The sequence below is a fragment of the Phlebotomus papatasi genome, chromosome 2 (assembly GCF_024763615.1).
Source record: "Phlebotomus papatasi isolate M1 chromosome 2, Ppap_2.1, whole genome shotgun sequence".
Classification (NCBI taxonomy): Eukaryota; Metazoa; Arthropoda; class Insecta; order Diptera; family Psychodidae; genus Phlebotomus; species Phlebotomus papatasi.
In genome coordinates this window covers 87,543,813-87,566,544 of record NC_077223.1, presented here as the reverse complement: position 1 = coordinate 87,566,544, position 22,732 = coordinate 87,543,813, and the positions used below count along the sequence as shown (strand labels likewise).

Below are 22,732 nucleotides of genomic sequence, written 5' to 3'. Positions count from 1 at the left end.
GTCAATTTAGACAATAAGAGCACAGCAAAAACATCAATTGTGCGGGGAAGGCATTCCTGGGCGATCTACAAATCGTCAATTCGATCAGTAACTGTACTAACTGCGTTTGCTTTGTGTCTGCATTAGTTGTAAACGACGCACCGATACGTGGCATTTGGAACGAAAAGCAAATGCAGTTAGAATAGTTGCTGATCCAACCGACGAAATTTACCTAGCAGATTATTCCATCAAGGGATATAACAACAATAATAACATGATCGCATAAAAATAACCTTCAGGAACTAAGCTAAACCCTTTAGTGATATATCTCCGGTGACTACCTTTTAACTGGAAATCACCGTAGTCCATCTTTGTGCGTACTAGGCTAAACCTCTAGTCTGAATGTCGCTTAATCGAACGTTATTAAGCCTTTAAATTGAAACTCGTGTTAGCTAATGTAACAAACGTTACCAATTTTACGTAACAAAAGATGCTGAAGAGGTTAGTGAACTCAATCGACCTAATCTACCAAACAGACCTAATATGTCATTAGGGCTTCAACCGTTCCACAAACTGGCAGTTGCCTTCAATGCGGAACAATACTGGGACAGAATAATTGGCGAGATCGAGAGAGAGTGGAAGGTATTAATAGATATTTTAAGCAAGTGGCCGGAAAGAGGGAGACTCCAAAAGTGCAATACGAAGGTGTGATCTCTGCCTAAGATCTAATGGTGATCGCAAGAATGATCACAGACGGAGATTAGTCGGGATCACCCTGTAGGTTTATGCTGATGCTTTTGCTGCCTTTTCTTTTATGCTTGTTCGAGCCAACACATCGGGTATTGAATGTAAGGAAGGTAGAGTGTCTTTGGCTCTCTCTGGGTTGATGTTCTCAGAATGCGTTTTCGCTTATTTCGCGAACGGAATTTTCCACTCACTCATACTGTGACAGATGGGACCGAGAGTGAGAGAGCAGAGCTATAAATATACTTCTTCTTTTATTTATTTCTTCTTTTTTTTTACTTAAGCAGCAAAACTATGCTCGCCTTTAGTTGCCTCACTAGCGCCATCAACATTCGAGTGCGGAGACTATAGCATTAATATAATCTTTTGGGGGATAGAAAATAGCTGCAGGAGGTCGATGGAGATTGGAAAAACGTTGTCTGGAATTTTCTACCGGTTTGTCTGAGTCCAGGAAATCACCCTTGATACTAAGGGTTGATTTTCATAGAGGTAGAACAGAGAATAGAATTTCTCATGATCATATGCACAAATACCAATGAAGAATTTTCTATATAGAGATCGCTAGTCGACTCCTCCTTCTTGTCTATATTTAATCAAGTTTATATTGAAATTTGTTCACGAGTGAATATTTTATCAGTCTTCTTTTTTTTTAACTTCCATCACGAAATATAAAACTATTTCCCTTTTTTTATCGCTTGCACAAGTACGCTGATAAGGCATTTTATGTAACCTCACGAGTGTGGACGTGAAAATAGACGTTATCAGGCCCAATTTCTGTCTTATTGAGACGGAAAAAAATTTTAGCACGTGACGACATTAAGAAAATATAACTCATAGCTCTTGTCTTTTTTTGGTGTAGGGGGAAATTTTCCATTATTTAATTGAAAGAGGAAAAAAAAACTTCAAGGCGCCAGCTAACATAAGACACTGCAAAATCCAGAATGATTACAGTAACAGGCAGCACTGCTGATACGCGGTTTATTGATTCATGCTCACGATTAATCGGAATTTTCCCCGTACATGGAAAAAAATATTTGGTGGAATTTTTTTTATCACTTCCCGCATATTATCATTTAAGCCGCGAAAAAATTATGATTCTTTTGAGGGGTTTTATGTGAGGAGAAATGAAGCATTTTTGTAACTTACAGAGTATTCCGTTGGCGCCAGTGGCGTTTTGGAAGAACTTTTGTGAATTCGATCCATCTTGGTCAGTTTTCCGGATAAATTCCCTCCAAACAGTAGGTTTTTGTATTTTGGGATTGTCTCTAGCACAATAAACACTCACGAGCGTTTCTCTTTTCAATGTCCGTGCAATGCAAGAGAAAATCTGTCTTTTGTCTCAGTCCAATTGGAGACTTTCTTTGAATAATTTTTTTCAGAAGTCCTTAAGTATCACTTAAATTTCAACTTTTGCCACATTAATCGCTTTTACGTTTTCGCTAATCTCTCAAAAAGATTAACACAGAATTTACCACTCGAATCACACCTTAAAAAATCACAGAGCTCAATATGTCTCAAGAAGTATTTCTTTCTGTCTGTTACAATCCGAGTTTTGGGACAAAAAGAGAAGTATTTGTTTCTTTCCAAAATGGTCAAAAAATTATGAGGAAAAAAAGTTCAAGATTTTTATTTTTTTTTAAATGTAATTATCCGGTGGATGTGGCGCTTTGCAAATCAATTTAGTTCAATGGCGATAGAGCGACAGATTCGTTTCGAGGAATTTCACTGATACTCGTACAACCGTTTTTCAAGCTGTTCTAAATAGGAATGAGAGTCTCTTAATCAGCGAATATCAAAATAGAATGCCGATTTCCACGGCATGTGCCTTTACTTCTTCACTTGTGCCTCACACTTGTGTGCAGACCAATATATATACCATCGGCTACCCATACGGTCCCAACACATGGCCATTGCATTCACGATAGCACATCACGACATAAGCCACTGCGCAATCCATATACACTCTCTGAATCATGTATGTGTGTGGTGTGAATGTGGTGAATTTTCGAGATGGTGCTCGATCTCGTTTCACATACCGAAACTGCCACTCGGCAAACTGCTAATTGCGTGGCTTTAACCAGATATACCACCCTCTGCAACTGCTTCTTTGACATATTCGATACTCAACCAATGGTTTGAGGATGCACTTTGCACTACACGAACACCTCCTTGCGGAGATTACCAGAATTAGAATGACTAAACGGTTTGGTATATCACTGTACGCCCTATACTAAATAGACTATGACCTTTTTCTAGACCAATTTTTCATATTCGTTCTTAAAAATGAAAACTTTTTATATAGGTTAAACATGGGGTAGCACCAAACACTGCGATTTTTTACTCAGATAGTCGACTTCAGAGGACAAGACTTATATAAATTTATAGGCATTATAGGGATGCTTGTCTACTGAAGAAATGGTCGAGATAGTCCAAGTAGTTTAGAAATAAAAATTAGTGTTTGGTGCTACCCCGTGTTTGGTGGTGCCCCAGTTTCCCCTAATGTGTTTTAACAGAAGTTAAATAAAAATTATGACCAGAAATTTAAACACGAGCAATACCTATTATCTCATGCAACATACCATTTCCCCATTATGCGAGACTCTTACCCCTATTCTAAACAGAAAGTTGAAAAGGCTTCAAAATACAAAAACTAGTGTTGAAAAACTTTCTTTGGTTACACGGGCTTCAGATCCAAGGGTTATAAGGACTTCAGACCTAAGACTTAGCCAAAATGCTTAACTTCTCCTAAGTTCTTATCAGTCGAAAATTTTCGGAAAATTTTGAAAAAAAAGAACAAATTAAATTGGTTAATAATTAGGATTTTGAGACCTTCGGAAACTAGGTTAAACCTCTAGTCTGAAGACGGGCTTAGCCATATGGCTGTAATGCTTTAAATTTTTATTTTAGTGAAAATTTTTGAAAAAAAAATTCAGGACTAGATTATTACTAATAAAATTGGTTGCTATTTTGGAATTTGAGATCTTCGGAAACTGGACTAAATCTCTAGTCTGAATTAGGTTTTACTCTTTATGAATCTAATAACAAGAATTCGAAATTAAAAAAAAAATCTTTGAATCCTAAAATTATGGTCAGATATATATTTTATTGCCAGGTTCTTAACATAGAACTAGTACGAAAACTAAGGTGATAGAAACGAAAATAAACTATAGGAAGCTCTCTCTTATGAAATAATCCGGGCAAAAGTTGAATTTTAAAAATTTTGTTAACGTATTAATCAGACTTTGGAGATTGTAGTCGTTTTAGTACCTTTCTTTAACCTTCAGTCAGGTTAGGTCAGATAAGGATTCACTCCACGAACTTCCTACGTAAACAAAAAATCGTTTAATTTTAAACGATTTATTGTGTTTCAATCCAAATTAATCCGTGTGACTTTTTAATCCATCTGCACGAATAAGCGAGGGTCTATTGTACGGAACATTGTTAACCATAGTGATCTTCAAAGTACGGGTTAGTACAGTTAGTCAATAAGTTTTTAGAAATTTAGTTGATCATTTTCCCTTATCAATCCAAGTTGGGGATCTCAGTGACGCAACTGGCAAGACCATTAGCTCTTTGGCGGATCCCGTCTGACACAGGGTAAGGGGGACCCAGCCTTGAGCCATTAATTAACACCCAGCTTTAGGCACTATTTTAGCCCTCATAGGCAAGATCCGAGTGGTAGGCACAAATTAAGGACTGAATCTTGCCACGTATATCAATGGCGGTGGAATGAAACTGTCAATTTCACATCCTGATTTCACCTTCAAATTTTATATAAATTATAGAAGCTACAAAGATAGGGATATGTTTTATTTAACCAGAATGAACGATTTAACACTTTAGAAAAGCAATAACTATTCTGAAAAAAATTGTCTCCTAAAAAATACCCCCGAAAGGAAATAAAAACACGTATTTCAAGATTGGAAATTTGTTTATAGTTACCACGACACTTTTCTCTATACGAAACGCACCCACGCACATTTATTATTATTTAAAAAACCACTAAAATCACTGAGAATCTTTGCGAGAATTTTAAAAAGAAATAAAATGATTGGAAAATATTCCATCTTATCACTGACAGGTGAGCAACAAGGCCGTCAACATAATTTTCTTAGTTCCGCTGCTCACCACCATGAACGCAAAACAGTGTCCTTCACATATATTTAGTAAGGGGTATTTTGTATGGGAGCTTCTTAAAAGTAAGGTATGAAAGATAGGGGTTAATTGAGGCTATAATCCACGCTTACTTGGTCAGACGGGATAGTTCCCTGGCTTGACTCACATTTGTGATTTCGAATCCCGCCCGATATAAGCAACTGAATGTGTAGAAAAATATATTTTCACATATCATAAAACGGAATAAAATGCACCGTCTATGCCCAAAAAACTTCAGGAGCGGAAGATGCATCCACACTGCGAGGAAGGCATTCCTGGGAGAATCAGCAGATTCTTCCATCACGAGGCACTTTGTAATAATACCAAAAATAAAGTGTCTCGATACGACTAATAATAATAATAATCCAAGTCAAAATTATCCAAAACATATCTGAAGTTTGTATTAGAGTCAAAGATACACCTAGCGCAACGACATTACTTAAGGCCTGTCTGCCTGTCTTTATTTTTGGCCTTGTCGTAATTTTTGCCAGAAAATGATTTTAAAATCCAAAAAGATTGTGGTGCTATCATAATACACTACATATGCTTAATTTTATGGTTTTTCGAAATTATTTTTTGACAAAAGTTGAAGATTTTTACAAATATAGGTAATAAATAAGGGCGCGATATGTAATGCCATGACCCTATTGACTCTCTGAATATAATTTGGTATCTGAACCTTAAATATTGAACAAACCTTGAAAATTGATACATTGAATAAATTTTAAATTAAGAATTCGGTCACTACTGGATTATGGGGAAATTAAAACACGGATTGACCTTTCAGCTTTTCTCTCCTTTTCTCTCCTTACGAAACCTCCGAAACGTCGTAAGGAGAGAAAAGGAGAGAAAAGCTCAAAGGTCAATCCGTGTTTTAATTTCCCCAATAAATTTTAATATTTTGACAAAACTTCCAATAAAATTTCCTTATCTAATGGGTTTTCCCTCCATCCTATATGCTGGAACACTTGAACCTACAAACCTAATTGAAATAAACTAGGGGAATCTTAACAAATTTCGGCGTAGTTGCATGTAAAAGGACTTAAATCTTCAGATTAAAATGTAATATTTTAAATCTTTACTTGGAATTTCTAGGTAATTGATAGTCTCTGTTTTCTCTAAAATTACTCTTAATATTATATATTTTAAAATGAATAAAAATATGAACATTATTTTGAGTAATATTTCAGCCATCATCTCATAGTTCTTTGCTCTTCCGGAACCCTTCTAAGGGCTTTTCTATATCATCTCATTTGTAGAGATGGTATTTTTTGTTTTTTTTTTTATTGCATAACATCTAGAGTAGGAAAAAACTAAAAATTTATGGAATTTCAAGAAATAAATTAAGTGATCGAGATTGCCAGCTGGCCGAAATTCAGTGGAGTAACCTTACTTGTAATTTTTGTTTTTTTTTTTAAGTAAACTCCAAAACCTTGAAAACTAAATATTATATTTCAAATTCTATTTCAGTATAAGTTCAGAAACTGGGCTATTATTTGAGTTGTATAAGGAAGGGAAACTAAATTTTTCCTTTTAATTTCAATTTCAAATGTACCCCACTTTCAAAGGTGCCCCACTTCCCCATATGAAAAATTTAGTCATTACGAAGCTTAGGATCGTACAAATCATGGGCAATGGGCACTTTCCCATACCTATACAGTATCATCAGCAAGTTTTCATCCATTAGTGTTAATTCCTAAGAATCTATTAATTTATTATCAAAATATTTACAATTTTCTTAATGATTCCAGAACTCAGGAATGCATATTCGTGTATAGTGCCATTAAATTTTGTTAGAATTTTTCATATTCTTTGAATTTATTTCCACAGAAGTTTCAGTGTTTACGTTTTGTCTGTTTTAACATTATTCGCAACTGGTTGTATCTTTGTAAATATATGGTATATTTAAAGCTACAAATTACGCCACGAATTAAGATGTTTCTCTAATTGTTAAATCAATCAATAACTTCTTCCTCAAGGTGTACCAAAGTTATCAGATATTTACTCTGATAACATTTTCCTATGTGATTATAGAGAGACCGTGATATTGCCAGTTTATCGTGATCAGTTTCCTTGACTTCTGTAACTTCCACCCCTGATCATTTCTTCAGTGTATGATTTGCAAAATTAATGTGCACATTCTTTTTAAAAGTGGAAAGAAGATTTTCATAAATTCTTTTCATTCACATAAATCACATTCAATTTTGTGACGTTCTTTTAGTGGAATTTTACTAATCCACCAAGCTTACAGCTGAATTGGCAAAGTAGCGAAATAATGACATGAATAAACATTTTAAAAGAAACAATATTTACATTATGCCAAATGCAAAGTTTTTTCCTTACAGGCTTTTTCCACTTTTTTCTGTTCAACTGTATGGGTAATATGAGTAAGAAGTCATGTGACTGAAATTAAGTAAAAATTCTATCTACTTCATTAGATTAAAAGATATTCGGATAATGTGAGTCACCAAAAACGTGTTCAAGTATTGAGAAGCTCTGACAATTTGTGCCATTCAGGTTAAATGTTAAAGTAGGTTTTCGTGGAATTGCTTGCTGTTTAATTAATTTATTAATTTTCTTTTGCTTGGGCAATTTTTTATACACAGAAATATTTTTTCGTAATTGTTCGTAAATGTTTGTGAATTTCAAAATGCTCGTAAAGCGTATAACCAAGTAAGAAGTTCGTAAAAGTTTGTACTGTTTCACAAACTTTGTTCGTAACATGATCACTTGACGAGCATTCTTGTTCTTTTTCTTGAACGAAAAAATGTTCGTGAAATTTTGTCAGTTGTTCGTAAATTTTTACCAGAAAAACAAAAATATAACATGATCATTTGACTAGTATTTTTCGTTTTCTTACAAACATGTTCGTATAGTTTTGTTTGTCTAGCCAAATTGCACGAAAGGATAGTAAAATTTTACAAACATTTTTTGTGTGCTTACGCACATGTACGTACAAAAGTTCGTAAAAGAACAAAAATACCCATCAAGTTATTTTTTCTTTTTTGTAAAAGTACAAAATAAACTCGTCAAATGATCATCTTACGTACAATGTTTGTGGAACAGTTCGAACTTTTACGAACTTGTTTATAGGTTATACGATTTACGAGTATTTCGTTAGTGCCCAGTAGAAATTCACAAACATTTACAAACAATTTTATATTTTTTTTTCTGTGTAGACTGATGTAGGGTAAGTGTGCCAAATTTCGGCATAGTTGCATGCAAGCGTCAAAGTCTTAAGTTTGAAATGTAATATTTTAAATTCAAATTGATTTTTTTATTCTTTCTTCTGAACGAGTGTTGCTAGGAATCTTGTAAAGATTTTACCGTCTTTATTTACTCTATAATCATTCTTAATACATTTTAAAATGAATAAAAATATAGACATAGCTTTGGTGCCCTATTTCAGCCACCTTGATTTTCATAGTTTCTTGCCCTTCGGGAAATCTTCCAATGTCTTTTTCACGTCATTTCATTTGTCGAAGCTACATTTTTTGTTATTCTTTTGCATTGTATAATCTCTAAAGTAGGGTAAGTGTGCCAAATTCCGGCCAGCTTGCAATTCCGGCTACATTTTTTCTTCCTCGAATTTTCATGAATTTTTGGTTTTTACATACTCTATAGAATATACAGTGCAAAACAATAACAAAAAATGCAGCTTCCACAAACGAAATCACGTGAAAAAGACATTTGAAGAATTCCCGATGGGCAAAGAAGTATGAGAATGAAGGTGGCCGAAATAGGGCACCAAAGATATGTCAACATTTTTATTTATTTTAAAATGTATTAAGAATGATATTAGAGCAAATAAAGACGATGTACTGTCTACAAGGTTCCAAGCAACACTTCTTAAGAAGAAGTAATAAAAATATTCAATTTGTATTAATAATATTACATTTAAAACTTGAGACTTTGGCACTTGCATGCAACTATGGCGAAATTTGGCACACTTACCCTATGTAAAATCTAAAAGTTTATGGAAATACGAGGAACAAAAAAGGTGGGCGAAATTGCAAGCTGGCCGGAATTTGGCACACTTACCCTAGTCCAAATTTGTTCATAAATTTGCTTATTTTTCAACCACTCGTCTAGGTATTAATGAAATTCAGCATTTGTAAGCATTGCGAACTAAATATAACACAATATAGAGCGTAGAAAAAAAATCGGAGGCGCTATAAGTTGGCGCCCCTTATCGCGCATACTCCAGTATCAACATTTTTCTCATTGGAAAGGCATTTCAATTCGAATACAGAGCAAATGAACCTTCGTAGTCATGGAAAAATTGCAATAAAATCATCATTGTTGACTGTATGACGTCAACAGGTGAGAAAATATTTTCTCCGGAACACAAAAACGGAAGTTTAAGTGCAAAAAAATCCAGTTGAATGAACAATTGCAAGGCTCTCAAGGGAAAAAAGCGCAATTGTGACAATGACAAACCACAACAAAATTTCAAATCTGACGATAACGTCAATATAGGTGAGATAATTTTTCAATTAAGCAAAACATTTAATTGATTTATTAGTTATTTCTACCACGAGCATAAATAGACATGTATGTATGTAGCAATTACTAGGCGTCTCCATCGAAAGCTTTTGCAGAAGCTTAAGTTTGCGAGATTGTATGGACTACATAAGCGATAGTTCAACGTTTTATCTTGGCAATCAATCAAATTCTGACAGATATGTAAATGTTTTATGATCATTCTCTTTCAGTGGAATTTTCAGTAATCCCCTCTAAATTGATTTCTTTCACCAGGAATGTCAGGAAAGTAAACCCCAAAAAGAAATGCTTTTTCCGTCATTCCGTTGCACCAACATTCTTTCTTTTTGTGTAAATAATGAGGTAAGACAATGATGAATATTTTTACATGTGTTCTATGAATGTTGGTTGAATACAAAAACAGAGGTAATTCGCCGTAACTCGTGCTAAAAATATAACATTTCCATTCAAATCAACAATATCAATTGACTGTGATTTTTAATCACTATAAATATTTATGTTTTTCTGCAATATACGACAATTGAGAGGTGTCTTCATGATTGATTCTAGATATTAACTACATGTTAACACGATCTAAAATCACATGGTGTTGTTCATATTTAATCAACAAATTAAAATTATTGTTCAGCACCAATAGGTATTGGCTATTGATCAAATTAATGCTAAATTTAGCTTTTGCCAAAAAAAAATTGATTGATCATCATCAGTAATGGAATATTTCCATTTCACACTTTTCGGCATCTTTTCTATATGGAAAATCACACCAGAATTCATGATAACTGATATCAAATTGCGCAGATTTTTTTGTGTTGGTGAAAAATGAAGGTAAGAAGTTAATTACAGAATTTTATCACAGCACAAAGTTTGACAAAATTGAAAACCACCAGATTTATACTCTTTTTCCTGCCCTATAGCTTCGATTTGCAAGTCACCAATGAAGGTTAACAATGCCGAATCCTCTGACTTTATACCCTAAAAGAAAACTTCTGCGCTAAGGACAAGGGCAACATCGCGTGTCTCAACTTCATAGCAACTTGCAGAGTTTTATAGGAAAATTTCTTACCAACGAACTTTCTCATTTTACCACCACAGTTAGAACAATTCGCAAAAAAATTCTTTCAACGTCATTAAAGAAGATACTAAAACAGGCAATTCATTTTTATAATCGTGGATTAAAAGAAAATAGACTACACGTGTTTCTAACTTTCTGTTTTCGTTTTTAGTAATTACTCTACTGGTTCTCGTTGGAATCTCATTTTTCTCTAATCAAAATTGCGGTTAATTTCCTTTAGGAAAAAATTTACAGCGAACTACAGCAAAAATAAGCGTTTTCTAAAGTTAATTTATAATAACTTTAGAATGGTTTAATGATTGGATGAATGAAACAAAAAGTCTTCAGATTTATTAACTTATATCAATCTGGGATGGTACTAAACCGAAAAAAATCAATGAAATTTTCTATAAACTTTGAAACTCAGCTAAAATATTCCATTAATCTGTAAAAACAATAAACACTGTAACTTTTTTTATAACCAATACTATTATATTTTGAAAAGTATGCACGGTAGTAAGCCTACACAGTAAGCTCTATGTTTTACCTGCTAACTGTTTGAAAGACTTCAAGAAAAAATGGAATAAAATTGTCTGATGAATTCGTGAAGAACTTGATAAGAGGAATCAAGAAAAAGCTGCAAATTATTGATAATCAAAAATTTAAATAAAAATCCAATTTATCTTAAGTATTTTACAATTATTATTAATCGTATCGAGATATCTATTACAAGGTAATCATTTTTACAATGTCATATCCCGTGTTGGAAGAATCTGCGAAGTCCATTGTAGACCGCCCAGGAGCGCCTTCCCGTAGTGTGGTGAATGCTTCTTCCATGCTCCCGGAGTTGTTGGGCGAGGCGGTGCATTTTTATTACGTTATATCACAGTGAAAATGTCTTTTTCTAAACATTCAGATATTTGCACCGGGCGGGACTCGAACTCACAACAGTGAATCGAGCCGGGGAATCGATCCGCCCAAGAGCCAACGGTCTTGCCTATTGCGCCACTGATTCCCCTGTATATTCTGTTATGTATGTTTCCCTGAGTATTTTACAATGAAGTAAGGTTTCTAAAAATATTTTTCTTTTTTCACAGTGATTTTTGATTTTAAAAGATTTTTCTTGTCAATAATTTTATCATGGACACATTTTATTAAGCTAAGCTTTATTAGACTAACTTTCAAGAAATAATACAAGTTTTTCTTTCAGAATGATTGTGTCAATAAAGAAACAGAACAACTGCTAGAACTCAAAGAGAGAGCAGTTATATATAATCGTCTTTTTTTCAACTTGTGACCGTTCTGGAGGTTAAATAGTAAGAGATATCGAATTCCGGTCTGCGATGACCCCCAATTGAAAAACAATATCTCTAAACGTTTTTTCCTATCCCTCACCTCCGTCCATCCCCTCCTAAACCAAATTTTTTTCGGTTTTTCTCAAAATTGGCTCAAGCTTTTCAATGATTTTCGGATATGTTTTAGAGGTAGTCCAGGTGAGAATTCTCCATTTCGAATTATTGAAGATCAACTACTTTGGAGGGCCCTTTTATTCAACCGATTTGGTTAATTTTGGATTTTAACTGCTCGAACTCCAAGAAAGAGCAGTTTTCACAATCTTTTGGAAAAGTATTGAAATTTCGAACCCGGCTGCACGGTCTTCATCGGTAATGAATCGTTTAAGTACAGATTTTTTTTGATTTTTAAATACTTTTGTGATATATGAATGAATTTGATCTCTAGAAGATCATCAAACACGAAAAAATCATGCGAAAACTAATTCACGTTGAGCTCTATCTCGTGAGTTCGAGCATTCCGCAAAACTGGGACCAAGGGGTGAATAAGTGGCTCTGAGAGTGAACCGTGAGCGGCGATCGGCATTATTATTTTACTAAAAATTCAAAAGGCATAATTTGACCAGAAAGTGGCAGATTGTCGTGTTCATTACGGAAAATCGGCAGATCGGCACGATTTTAGTGAAGAATCGGGAAATTTAAGTATCAGTTCACTCTTATGAAGTAGAGAATTCATTTAAACTTGTGTAACATCATAAATTTCCTACAGACAATTCCAGTGGTAAATTTTAATGTACTGTATTGAAAGTACTGCAGGGAGTTCCGGCTTGAGTAAAAACGGATTGAAGAAAATTGATATAAATTGCTTACTACTGGGCATTCATTTGTAAAATAATTTTTGAAATGCCCTTAAATGCATGCAAATAGTTTTAATATAGTCTGAAAATAGGCTGAAAAATTGGCGCCTAAAATGTTTTGCATACATTACGTACATTACGGTGTTTCCGCAACTCATTCCAAAGACCTCTCCTGTGGGTATGCAATTTTTCTGTGTCACTGTAGAGAATTCGCGGGATATTTTTAGGTTCTGATAATTTCATTGAAAGCGGAACTTTCTGTAATTTTCTAGACTTAGTCGGCAGACCGGCACAAGATCTACAAAAATCGTGCGAAATCGGAAAATCGGCACAATCCGCAGATGTGCCGTGAACCGTAAGCGACACAGTTATCTACCCCTTTACTGGGACGCTTTACCATCTCATTATGTAATATAAACAGATTCTCAAATAATATGTACTTTACTTTAGAACCAAGAATTCTTTTTTATCTAAAATTTAATTTTATTATATCCCCGTTATTTTGAATAATATTTTAGGTGTTCTCTAAATAATTTTAAATACGTCGTAAATCGAAAAATTGCATAAACATCAAACTTTAAAAAAATAATATAATCAAAAAGAACGTTGTAGAAAGTTCTAACACTCTTTGAATATTTTTTGTTTCTCTTATTACGAATAAACAATTTAAATAATTGCAATAAATACTAAGTCATTTTTTTTTTTCAAGAAATGAATTCTAAAACACTTTTCCACAGATTGTAAATAAATTTTGTCACATTAAAATTCTTTTCAAATTTGGTTTTCTAAATATAATTCTAATGAAACATTATAAAGATATTTTTCTTCTCAGTTATTTATAAGTATAGAATCCAAAGAAAACCAGTTAAGAAGAATAATATGTTTGTGAAACTAATACAATGCAAAAAAATTGTGAAAAAAGAGCTTCATAAATCCAGGAAAAATATGAAATTAACGATAAAAACTTATATTATTGGAAATTCCATTTATTCTTATGACTACTGTAAAATCAGTACGATAATTCTAATGAAATTGTTTACAGGAAAATCTCCATGTGTCTTAGGGAAATTAGAAAAGTACATATGAACTGCAGAAGCTGGTGAGAATTGTTTGTCACGAGAACATTTTCCACATATTACAATTTTCCGCATAAATAAAATCAGCAAATAAATATTCAACACTGCTGAAAGAGATGTTTTGTGGGGGAAAGTCAATAGGTAGCTAATTTAATTAGCAGTCAATCTACATTCAGCCGCCGATGGCTAATCGTGTAATATATTCTTTTTCCGTGACGTTTTCATGGAGTTTTTCGTGGAAAAGAATCTTCAATGAGTGTGTGTTCTTAGACGAATTTACACATTGAAGGCATGTGATTTGGTGTTCAGTGATATGATCACGAATCTAAACATGGTTCCAAAGATAGATTGTGGAAAAATATTTGTGACATTGGTGATTTACTGGAAAAAGTTCATATTTTGCAAAATGGTGCTGATAGAGGAAAATTAGAGACGCATAAAACAACCAATTGTTTGAAGTTACAGAAGATTGTGATAAATATGACTTAAAAGTCCCCACTTAAATTTCATAAAATTACATCCTCATCCGTCGTATAATAGTGAATATGACCCTCAAAATATTTTTAAACTTTTAATATCTCTCACGTCACACCAAGAGGAAAAAGTTTACGAGGATGCGCAATTTTTCTCCGGCACTCCAGTTCATCCATCAATTAATTGAGACATTTTCGGACGTTTGTCTCAATTGTGAAGTTGATTGTGGAACATCTTTCGCAACATCATGCGCCAAGTCCAACGAATTTCAAGTTTTGTGCGTCGTTCTTGAATCAGGATGGTCAGAGTCGAGTATGAATGGAATTAGGCTTGATATCGGGAATCATAATAAGGCCGAAGCACGAGGTTACAAATGTGTGTGTTACACATGTTAGGTTCATCTGACGCCTTGTTTTATTTTTCTAGGCGCGGGAGGTGTGTGTATTTATCCGCATGACGTGCGGAAACTTTAGATCAAAACAAATTTTAAATTTAGCCACATTCTCTACCCTCAAATTAATAAATGATGGAGACATCCCAATGGTCATGGTAAAAAAATATTTTTGCCGATTTTTCATTTTCTTTTAATAAACAAAAATATGTATATCGGGAAATTAGATGCTGCGCACAGAGCTTAACCATTGAATAAATATTTCATTCCTTCTCAGACATAAGCGAAAAATTTACTATTTTAAATTACGGTACATGATCACTTGAAGTATTTTTACTTTTTTACTTATACAGTGATAGGATTGTCAGGTTCATTCCCTGTGGAATACGGTGCCATGAAGCTTACAAGTTGGATTTAAACACCCTTAATATCCGAAAATTACTGGTTACTTTTAAAATAGATTTAAACCCGAGACATTTATAATTTAGAGCTAGTAAGGCAAAGTTTTTCTATCCATAAACCCCATTCAGTGTCCAAAAAAATACAGAGAACGGTTAACTATAAGTTTAAAATATTAAGATGATTATCATTCGTAGTTTAGAATTATGACGATTTTTAAATTAGCCATGTCACTGATCGACAGAGACTACTTCCATTTTCCGGGGACCACTTTTCTCAGCATTTCTTCGCATTTCAGACAATTTCCGAGAAATTATGTCACGTTGTTTGTCCGACTGCCCTGGCGTTACCACACCTAGAACTCAAACGGTTATACATAGATATTTGGGATTATCAGGACACCCCCCTATAAGTCAATCCTGTGTTCATTAACATGCTCCTAATTTTCTCTCCAGCACTGCCTTCAAAACTCGGACATTTCGTCAATAGGGGAAAGTACTCTCCCTTCGAACGTTCATGCCTTGTAACACTGTGAATTTTCTTTTATTTTCCCTAAGGGATTTACACATTTTTATTAAATATTAATTATCTTATCATGAATTATTGATAATTATGTAAAAATTGTGTGTAAGTCTTTAGGAAAAATAATAGAAAACTCACATTATTCAAAGGCATGAACGTTCGAAGGGAGAGTACTTTCCCCTATAGGAAAATACCGTAGAATCATTCCCAATAATGGATTTTCAAGTTCAAAAGTTAAAAAGGCTCTAGAGAGCTTATTTCACAACCGAATGAATTATGGAGAGGTATGAAAATTTCTGACTAATCTGAACTGGTTCTAATCGATTACAACCCGGTAGTAATCCATTTATAAACCGATATTTTATTCCTTTACGTAATGTAATAAAATTTAAATTTGATACTAAATATCTATGATTAAAAAATATTAATAAATGTGCCCCGGCTTTAACGTACCACACAAAATCTGCGACAGCATTGAAAATATTTTAAAATAATGTGACAATAAATTTTTCATTTTTTGATAATATGCATATTTGTAACGAGAAAAATTATTGAACTTGCAATTTACTAATGAATAAAATATTACAAACTTAATTAAGGAACATGTCAAGAAATTATGTTAATGTTTCTTCTTTGTTTACGTAAATTTTAATATAAGATCAACTTTCAAATACTTAAATTTAAATAATAAAACTTATTGTTAAATTTTTTTCTGAAGTTAAAATATCCTATCTAATTTCTAAAACATTACGATTTTAAGACATTAATGTCATTCTAAAAAAAAAATTATCTACCTAACTTTTTATTACACATTGAACATAAAAAATTTGTGATAATATCTATCCTCAAAAAAGGCAATTAATTACAGGATTTTATATACTGTCTGTTAATTAATTCAATTAACTTACAAAAAAATGATTAAAGAGCAAACCTGAATTAGAAGAACAGAAAGGATCTATATTTTTTATTGTTTAAATTGGGAGATTTAACAAGAGGAGCTATCACAACTATTGGCCGATTAATCGCAAATCACTATCGACCTTTTTTTCATATTAAGGTTGTAGAAAACCCACCGTTTCAGGTTTGTAATGTACATGAGGACAAAAGGATCACGTCCTGTTTAGATGTCCACGCTTTAGGATCAGAAGAAATTTAGTATTTTTCAAGAAGTTTAAGGTGTATTTAAATAATACCGACTTATAGTGATAGATAATTTTTTTTATAAGGATATTTGTTTATTTTCAAACTGTTAATGTTTCTGTTTGTGATGAGATCTTGGTCATAATAACACGATAGGCTTCAGACATATGTCAAGGGTGAGGAGGGATAGAAAGTCAATATAGAACTATTTTTTTTAATAATTTAGTATAAAAAGTCTATCTTTTGGTTTTACAGCCTTAATTCTTTTCGAACTTATCAATAGGGCGAAATGGGGCACTTTTGAAACTGAGTCACATTTGAAATTGGGATTTTTCACACACTTTTAAATAAAATTAAGCCTTATCTTGTTATAATTTAACTGCACAAACAGATTGAGAAGCTAAATTATATCACGATAAGGCTCAATTTTATTTCAAAATAGGTGAAAAGTTCCAATTTCAAAGGTGCCCCACTTCCCTCTACGCTAATTTAAAATAAATACTTAAATAGAAAAGCTTCATTGTTATTGCATAAATTGAAAAATAATTAAAATCGAAAAGCGAAAATACAGAAAGGGTCGAAGGTAGACCTTTTCGGCAGGAACACTTATGAGCAATTTCGTCAAAATATCGAAATTTATTATCATAAAAGAAAGTAAATATGACTTTATTTTCCATTAATTTGCCTTTATCTATCATATTGCAGATTTCATATTACAAATCGTACAAAAGAGTGCCATTAGATCATGACACAATTTGTTAAAGTACCAATAGGTCATGCTGCGACCCTACCTCAATAATCTTCAATGATATTGAATTTATATAAAAAAAAGTTTCAATTAAAAACAACAAAAAATAATTATTGTAAAACAGGACTTTGGTATACTATTTTATTTTCAGTAATTTGAAATTTTACAGAAACAAAAAAATTAGAAAATTTAATGTTTCTAATATTGTATGTAAAATATTAGTGCGTCCCTTTTATTTTCCCATAATGTATGTAGTGTACTAAACTCGATAAACCAATTAAGTTATGTGATAACGATTTATCAAGCGACTAAAAGTAGTATTTCTATCATAGTATTATTTTCTTATTGAATTATAAATAATTTATATCTGCTAATTTTATGAAAATATGGAAATACGTTTTTCATAAAAACAATCTGCTGAATTTGAGTTTTTTAGTACGGGTAATTAAATTATTCAAACTTTTAATATTTTTAAAAGTTAATTACAAAATTATTTTCACAAATCATCCTTTTTAGACATCATTAAATTTTATTTAAAAAAAATTAAATATTTCTCGAACTCTACTGTAATTTTTCTATTTTTATTTTTCTAATTTTTCTAGTTGTTTTTGTAATACATTTCAAAAAAAATTTGTGATTGTCGTATTATTTTCCAACGTCATACATTTGAAAAAGTCCCCACCTTTCCCTTAGTCATAGGAAGTACCGTGAATTGTTGTATTTATTTGAACAGAATGAAATAAAGAACCACTGCAAATGCCCGCGATAAATTGATTGTGGAATGGAAAATGACGTAATGGAACTGATTCTTCAAAATTGAAAAGATTTAACAGCCCATAACGCTTATTAAATTTTCAATCATCAATTGAGAGTGCACTCCTGAGAAATTATTCAATTTTTGATTAAGGCATAGGAAAAAAAAGCCAAGATAAGATAAAAGCCTCAATCAGTTTGTATAACACTTTCAAATTCAAAGCCGTATGGGAGAGCTTTCGTGGAAGAACTCCCTCTATTGAAAGCTTTGAGCTTAGAAAGCAAAAATCTTTTAATAACCCATCAGGCGCAATGAATGCTCAAGACACAAATTTGTGACACCAAACGGTGAGGAAAATTCTATAAACTTTTGTTGCGATTTTTTTTCCATAAAAGTCGTAAGTATAATTTTCTCTTAATTGTTTTAACGGAAGGTAGAACATAAGAGAGTGAGGAAATTGACAATTTGCAAGAGAGAACAGGGAAGTTGAATGACAAAACATACATCATTTTATAGGTATTTGGTGCTTTGATACACGTGAGTAACCAATGATGATTGCGATGAGATCATGATCTCATACATAAATTAATCTGCCGAAAAAGAGAGTTGGAAGAATTAACATTACCAATACATGCATCACTGGGAATTTAATTGTGTTGAAAGAGTGTAAAAAAAAATATTTCTTAATGGGTCTCACTGGCGAAATTTTAAAAAGGTCAGAAAAAATTAATGTGCGTCGGAATTGGTGTGGTGGGATTTCAATTTCTGAGTTATATTTAAATATTTTGCCCAAAACTATTAAGGAAATCTTGTAATTTTACTTACCAAAAAAATTCGTTTGTTCTTTGTTGCTCTTAAGATCACGAAAAGTTCCTTCAATGTCAAGTAACGGAAGGAATTTTATTAATTTTTTTGCAATATATCACGTTTTTACACGCTTAAGATCACTGGGTAATTGTCCGGTAATTTTTTCTTGCTATTTGGACACAATTACAGGAAGATGAGTATAGAGGAACTTTGCTACGAAACAGAATAACGATGCAGATGCTGAAGCAGAGGAATATTGAGAACAACTGATCACCACTGCCCTAACTGAATGCAAAATCACTGGTCCGTAGATTATTTGCACTGCTCTAGGAATTAATCAAATTCTTTATTATAAAATCACTGCGTTGTCATAAGTTCTCAATGCCACCAAACAAATCTCGAGTTGATGCGAACGCGATGGAATATCACAGTGGATTGATGCAGAGTCTGGCTGAAATGTGGACGGGAACCTTTCAATTAATGGCACCATCATCACCGCACGTTGTTCGCAAATGTTTGCCTCTAGATTCGGCCCAAGTCCAACAAAATCCACGAAGGAGAACCACAAAAAAAGATTCTAAAACAATCTTCTGGCAAATTTTTGAGGTGATCACATACACAGAAATATTTTGCGCGTATTTCAAATGGTTCTTACAACTTGAGGAACCTATAAGTGCCATGTGATTGAAACTAGTGGTTCTGGTTTTTGATTTTTTTCCACCTTCAATGCCATATGGTCTTGGAAAAAAGGGCGAAGCTCGCGGTACTGAATTACCATATTCAAATTAACCAGTAAGAACAGGAGACGGATTTTAGGACGGATTTATTCTAAGATTTCATAGCACTTGCAATGCAATCTCAATAACGACTCGGTGCAGTAAGTTTATTGCTTTATGAATGATAGAATGTGCTTATCTTAAACAAAAGCTTTGTCACTTTGGCTCATTGAGATACCAAGAGGCACAATCAAATAAAACAATAAAACGTTTTATTTTAAATCTATTGCATCTCAGTGATTTTTAAGTATGTATCACTGTAGTTTAAAATATGAAAAGTGAAATCAAATATTAAGAAAACGATTGACCAAAATATTAAAGGGACTAAAACGTAATACGAGCTTCAGATTTAAGGCATAGCCATATGGCTTTAACTATACTCTAATTCCTTGTCAATTAAAATTTTATGGAAAATATTTACTTAAGATAGGTTTATTAATATTAAAGAACGAGATTCTGAAGAACCAACTAGTTGGTTGATATTTAGAATTCTAAGATCTTAGAGAACTGTACTAAAAGTTCAAAGAAATTCCGGATGGACCTCGAGAATTTAGCCTGTGAAATTTGGCGGTAAAAGATTTATCCTGAATTGTTATACACTGTTGGCTTAGGATGATCAATTAGAAGTCCATTGAATAAATTTCTTTTACCTTTTGACCTAGACATACTTACGACTTAAGCCGAGAGACAGCTTAACGTAATTATAATCAAAATAATGATTTGACTTAATTTCCATATAAGTTTCCCACTAACTAAGCCGTCTCTCGGCTTGAACCGACTAACGGATTAGTCAGAAACTGATGGAAGTGTAATATACTCATTATTTTGATTATAATTACGTTAAGCCGTCTCTCGGCTTCAGTCGTAAGTGTACCTAGGGCATTATCCTCCACTGCCAAATTTTGCAATTTAAATATTCTCGAGGATCAGCTTGTATCAAATATTGAGCCCTAAGCATCTAGTCTGAAGACAGATTTACAGGCTGAAGGATATGAACAATGAACTAGATTGGATTTTACCTCGAATCTTAGAAGTAGATATGGCAAAGAATTCCAGGTAAAATAATAGGGAATACTGGGATTTAAGTTAATAAATTAATATAAATAAGAAATATCAAAGCTATCTTGCATTTAATTCATAAACGTTTGCTAAATAAATACATCTTAATAAAAATATTTCAGATACCTGAAAACATCACTGTAATCTACACGGCAATTGAATGAAGAACTGGCGTGATGTGTATTAATAGGGGACTCTCCGGTGGTGGCCAGTGGATTTGAAGTCACTTCACAAAAAAACACTTCTTCAGTCTTTCCCAGAGCTTTGTGTGTCACAAAAGAAAATTATTAACAGAAAGCGCCAAATCACATCATATCCGTACCTAAGAAAAATTGCTCAAAAGTTGAAAATCAGTGAAAACAATTTCCTGATAGTACCTAATTTCCTGATAGTACCTTCCCAATTGATAATCTGAAAGTGATGATATTGTTCAATCCCACACAAAATAACGATCCTCATAAAGTACAAAAAACATAATTCAGTCGACCACTGAAGAAGGTCCACATCCAGGACCGAAAGCTCTGGGAAAGATTAAAGAAGTGTTTTTCTTTGTGAAGTGACTCCAAATCCACTGACCACCACCGGAGAGTCCCGGCAATTTCCTACTGTGTAACTATTTACATCATCCTATCCTATTTTTTATTTTACACGGATCTTTGAAATTGTTATAAGAGATAGTATAATTAAATTTCATATAAACTGTAAGAAACTAGTATTTGTAAAAAAATAAACCAGCTGCAGTTTGATCAAATGAATAAAACAATTCCATCAATATAAATGAAATTTAGTCAGATGATAAGTTTTATAGTTAGAAGAATTTAAATGGTTAATGAATTGTGTCATTTTGACCAGCAATGTATTTTAATTAGGTCCGTAAATGAACTTTAAATTGACCACAAATTTCTGAATTTATATGAAGTAGAGGCAGGTGGGGTTACTTTGAGCTATGGAGATAAACTAATTTACGATTATTTCAAATTTTAAAGATTTTAACTGCTGAAACTCAAAAGAGAATAGTTTCTACAATGCACATTTTTCAAGTTTTCACTGTCATTTTGGAGGTGGTTCAGCTGAACATTAAATCTTTCGAGACCTTTCTCCAGAAAAATTTCCATCTTGAATTATTCAAGGATAAGGGACCTAATTTTCACCTGATTTGGCCAAACAATTAATTCAAAATATGTTAATGATTTTTAAAGTACTCTTCTTGAATAATTCGAACAGCCCGGAAAGTATTGGACGCTTTTCCACCCTTTTGCTTTAATAAATTTAATTAAAATAAGTATTTGCTGTACTTTTAAGTTAATTATTTAAATAAATGTCTAAGAATTTCTTTTAATATTAAATAAATGAAGAGAGATGCCAAAGTCTCCCAGTTTTGCGGAACGCACGAACTCATGAGACAGGGCTCTCTGTGAATTAATTTTTCGCATGATCTTTTGGTATAAATCACAAAAGCATTTCAAAATCAAAAATTGGTAAAGAGATGATTATTTTAAAATGTTCTGGCATAAGATTACAAGAATACAAACAAACAAAAAATGTAAATACGAGAAAGATAAGCCATTTGCGAACCAATTCATTACTGATTTCAAGACTAGTTAAACTTTGACTTTCGAAAATTCAAGATGGTGATTTTTTTAGGTCATATATTTGTTTGGACGAAATGTTCGCCTGGACTACTTCCAAAACATATTTAAAACTGAAAAAAATTGTATGATCCGTTTACGAAAAAAAACATGGTTTTGGGGGATGGATAGGAGTGGGGAGTAGGAAAAGAACGTCTGGAGATATTGTTTTTTAATTGGCGGTCAACGACGAGCGGGATTTTATATCTTTTATCGTTTAAGCTCTAGGACGGTGACAAATTGAGAAAAAGACTATTATATAACTGCTCTCTCTCTTTGAGTTCCAGAAGTAAAATTCTTTATTGAATGAGGCACTCTGAAAGAAAGGCTTGTAATATTTGCTGAAAATTACTCTAATAAAGTTTACCTTTGTAAAA

The 22,732-nt window shown here is 32.9% G+C and overlaps 1 protein-coding gene across 2 annotated transcripts in view; it reads right to left on the bottom strand.

Annotated features, from left to right (window-relative positions):
* The window catches only part of LOC129804908 (proton-coupled amino acid transporter-like protein pathetic), a 45,486-nt gene extending 26,508 nt beyond the window's left edge, over positions 1–18,978 (bottom strand). Inside the window, exon 1 of one of the 2 annotated variants that reach the window (XM_055852677.1) lies at positions 18,911–18,978. Coding sequence is in view for 1 of the 2 variants with exons in the window: in XM_055852676.1 (XP_055708651.1) it covers positions 1,870–1,926 (57 nt within the window). In the remaining variant the exon portion in view is untranslated. Of the gene's footprint in view, positions 1–1,869; positions 2,574–18,910 lie in introns of those variants that run through there. The other variant, XM_055852676.1, reaches the window with a different exon arrangement.
* Between the last annotated feature and the right edge of the window lie 3,754 nt (positions 18,979–22,732).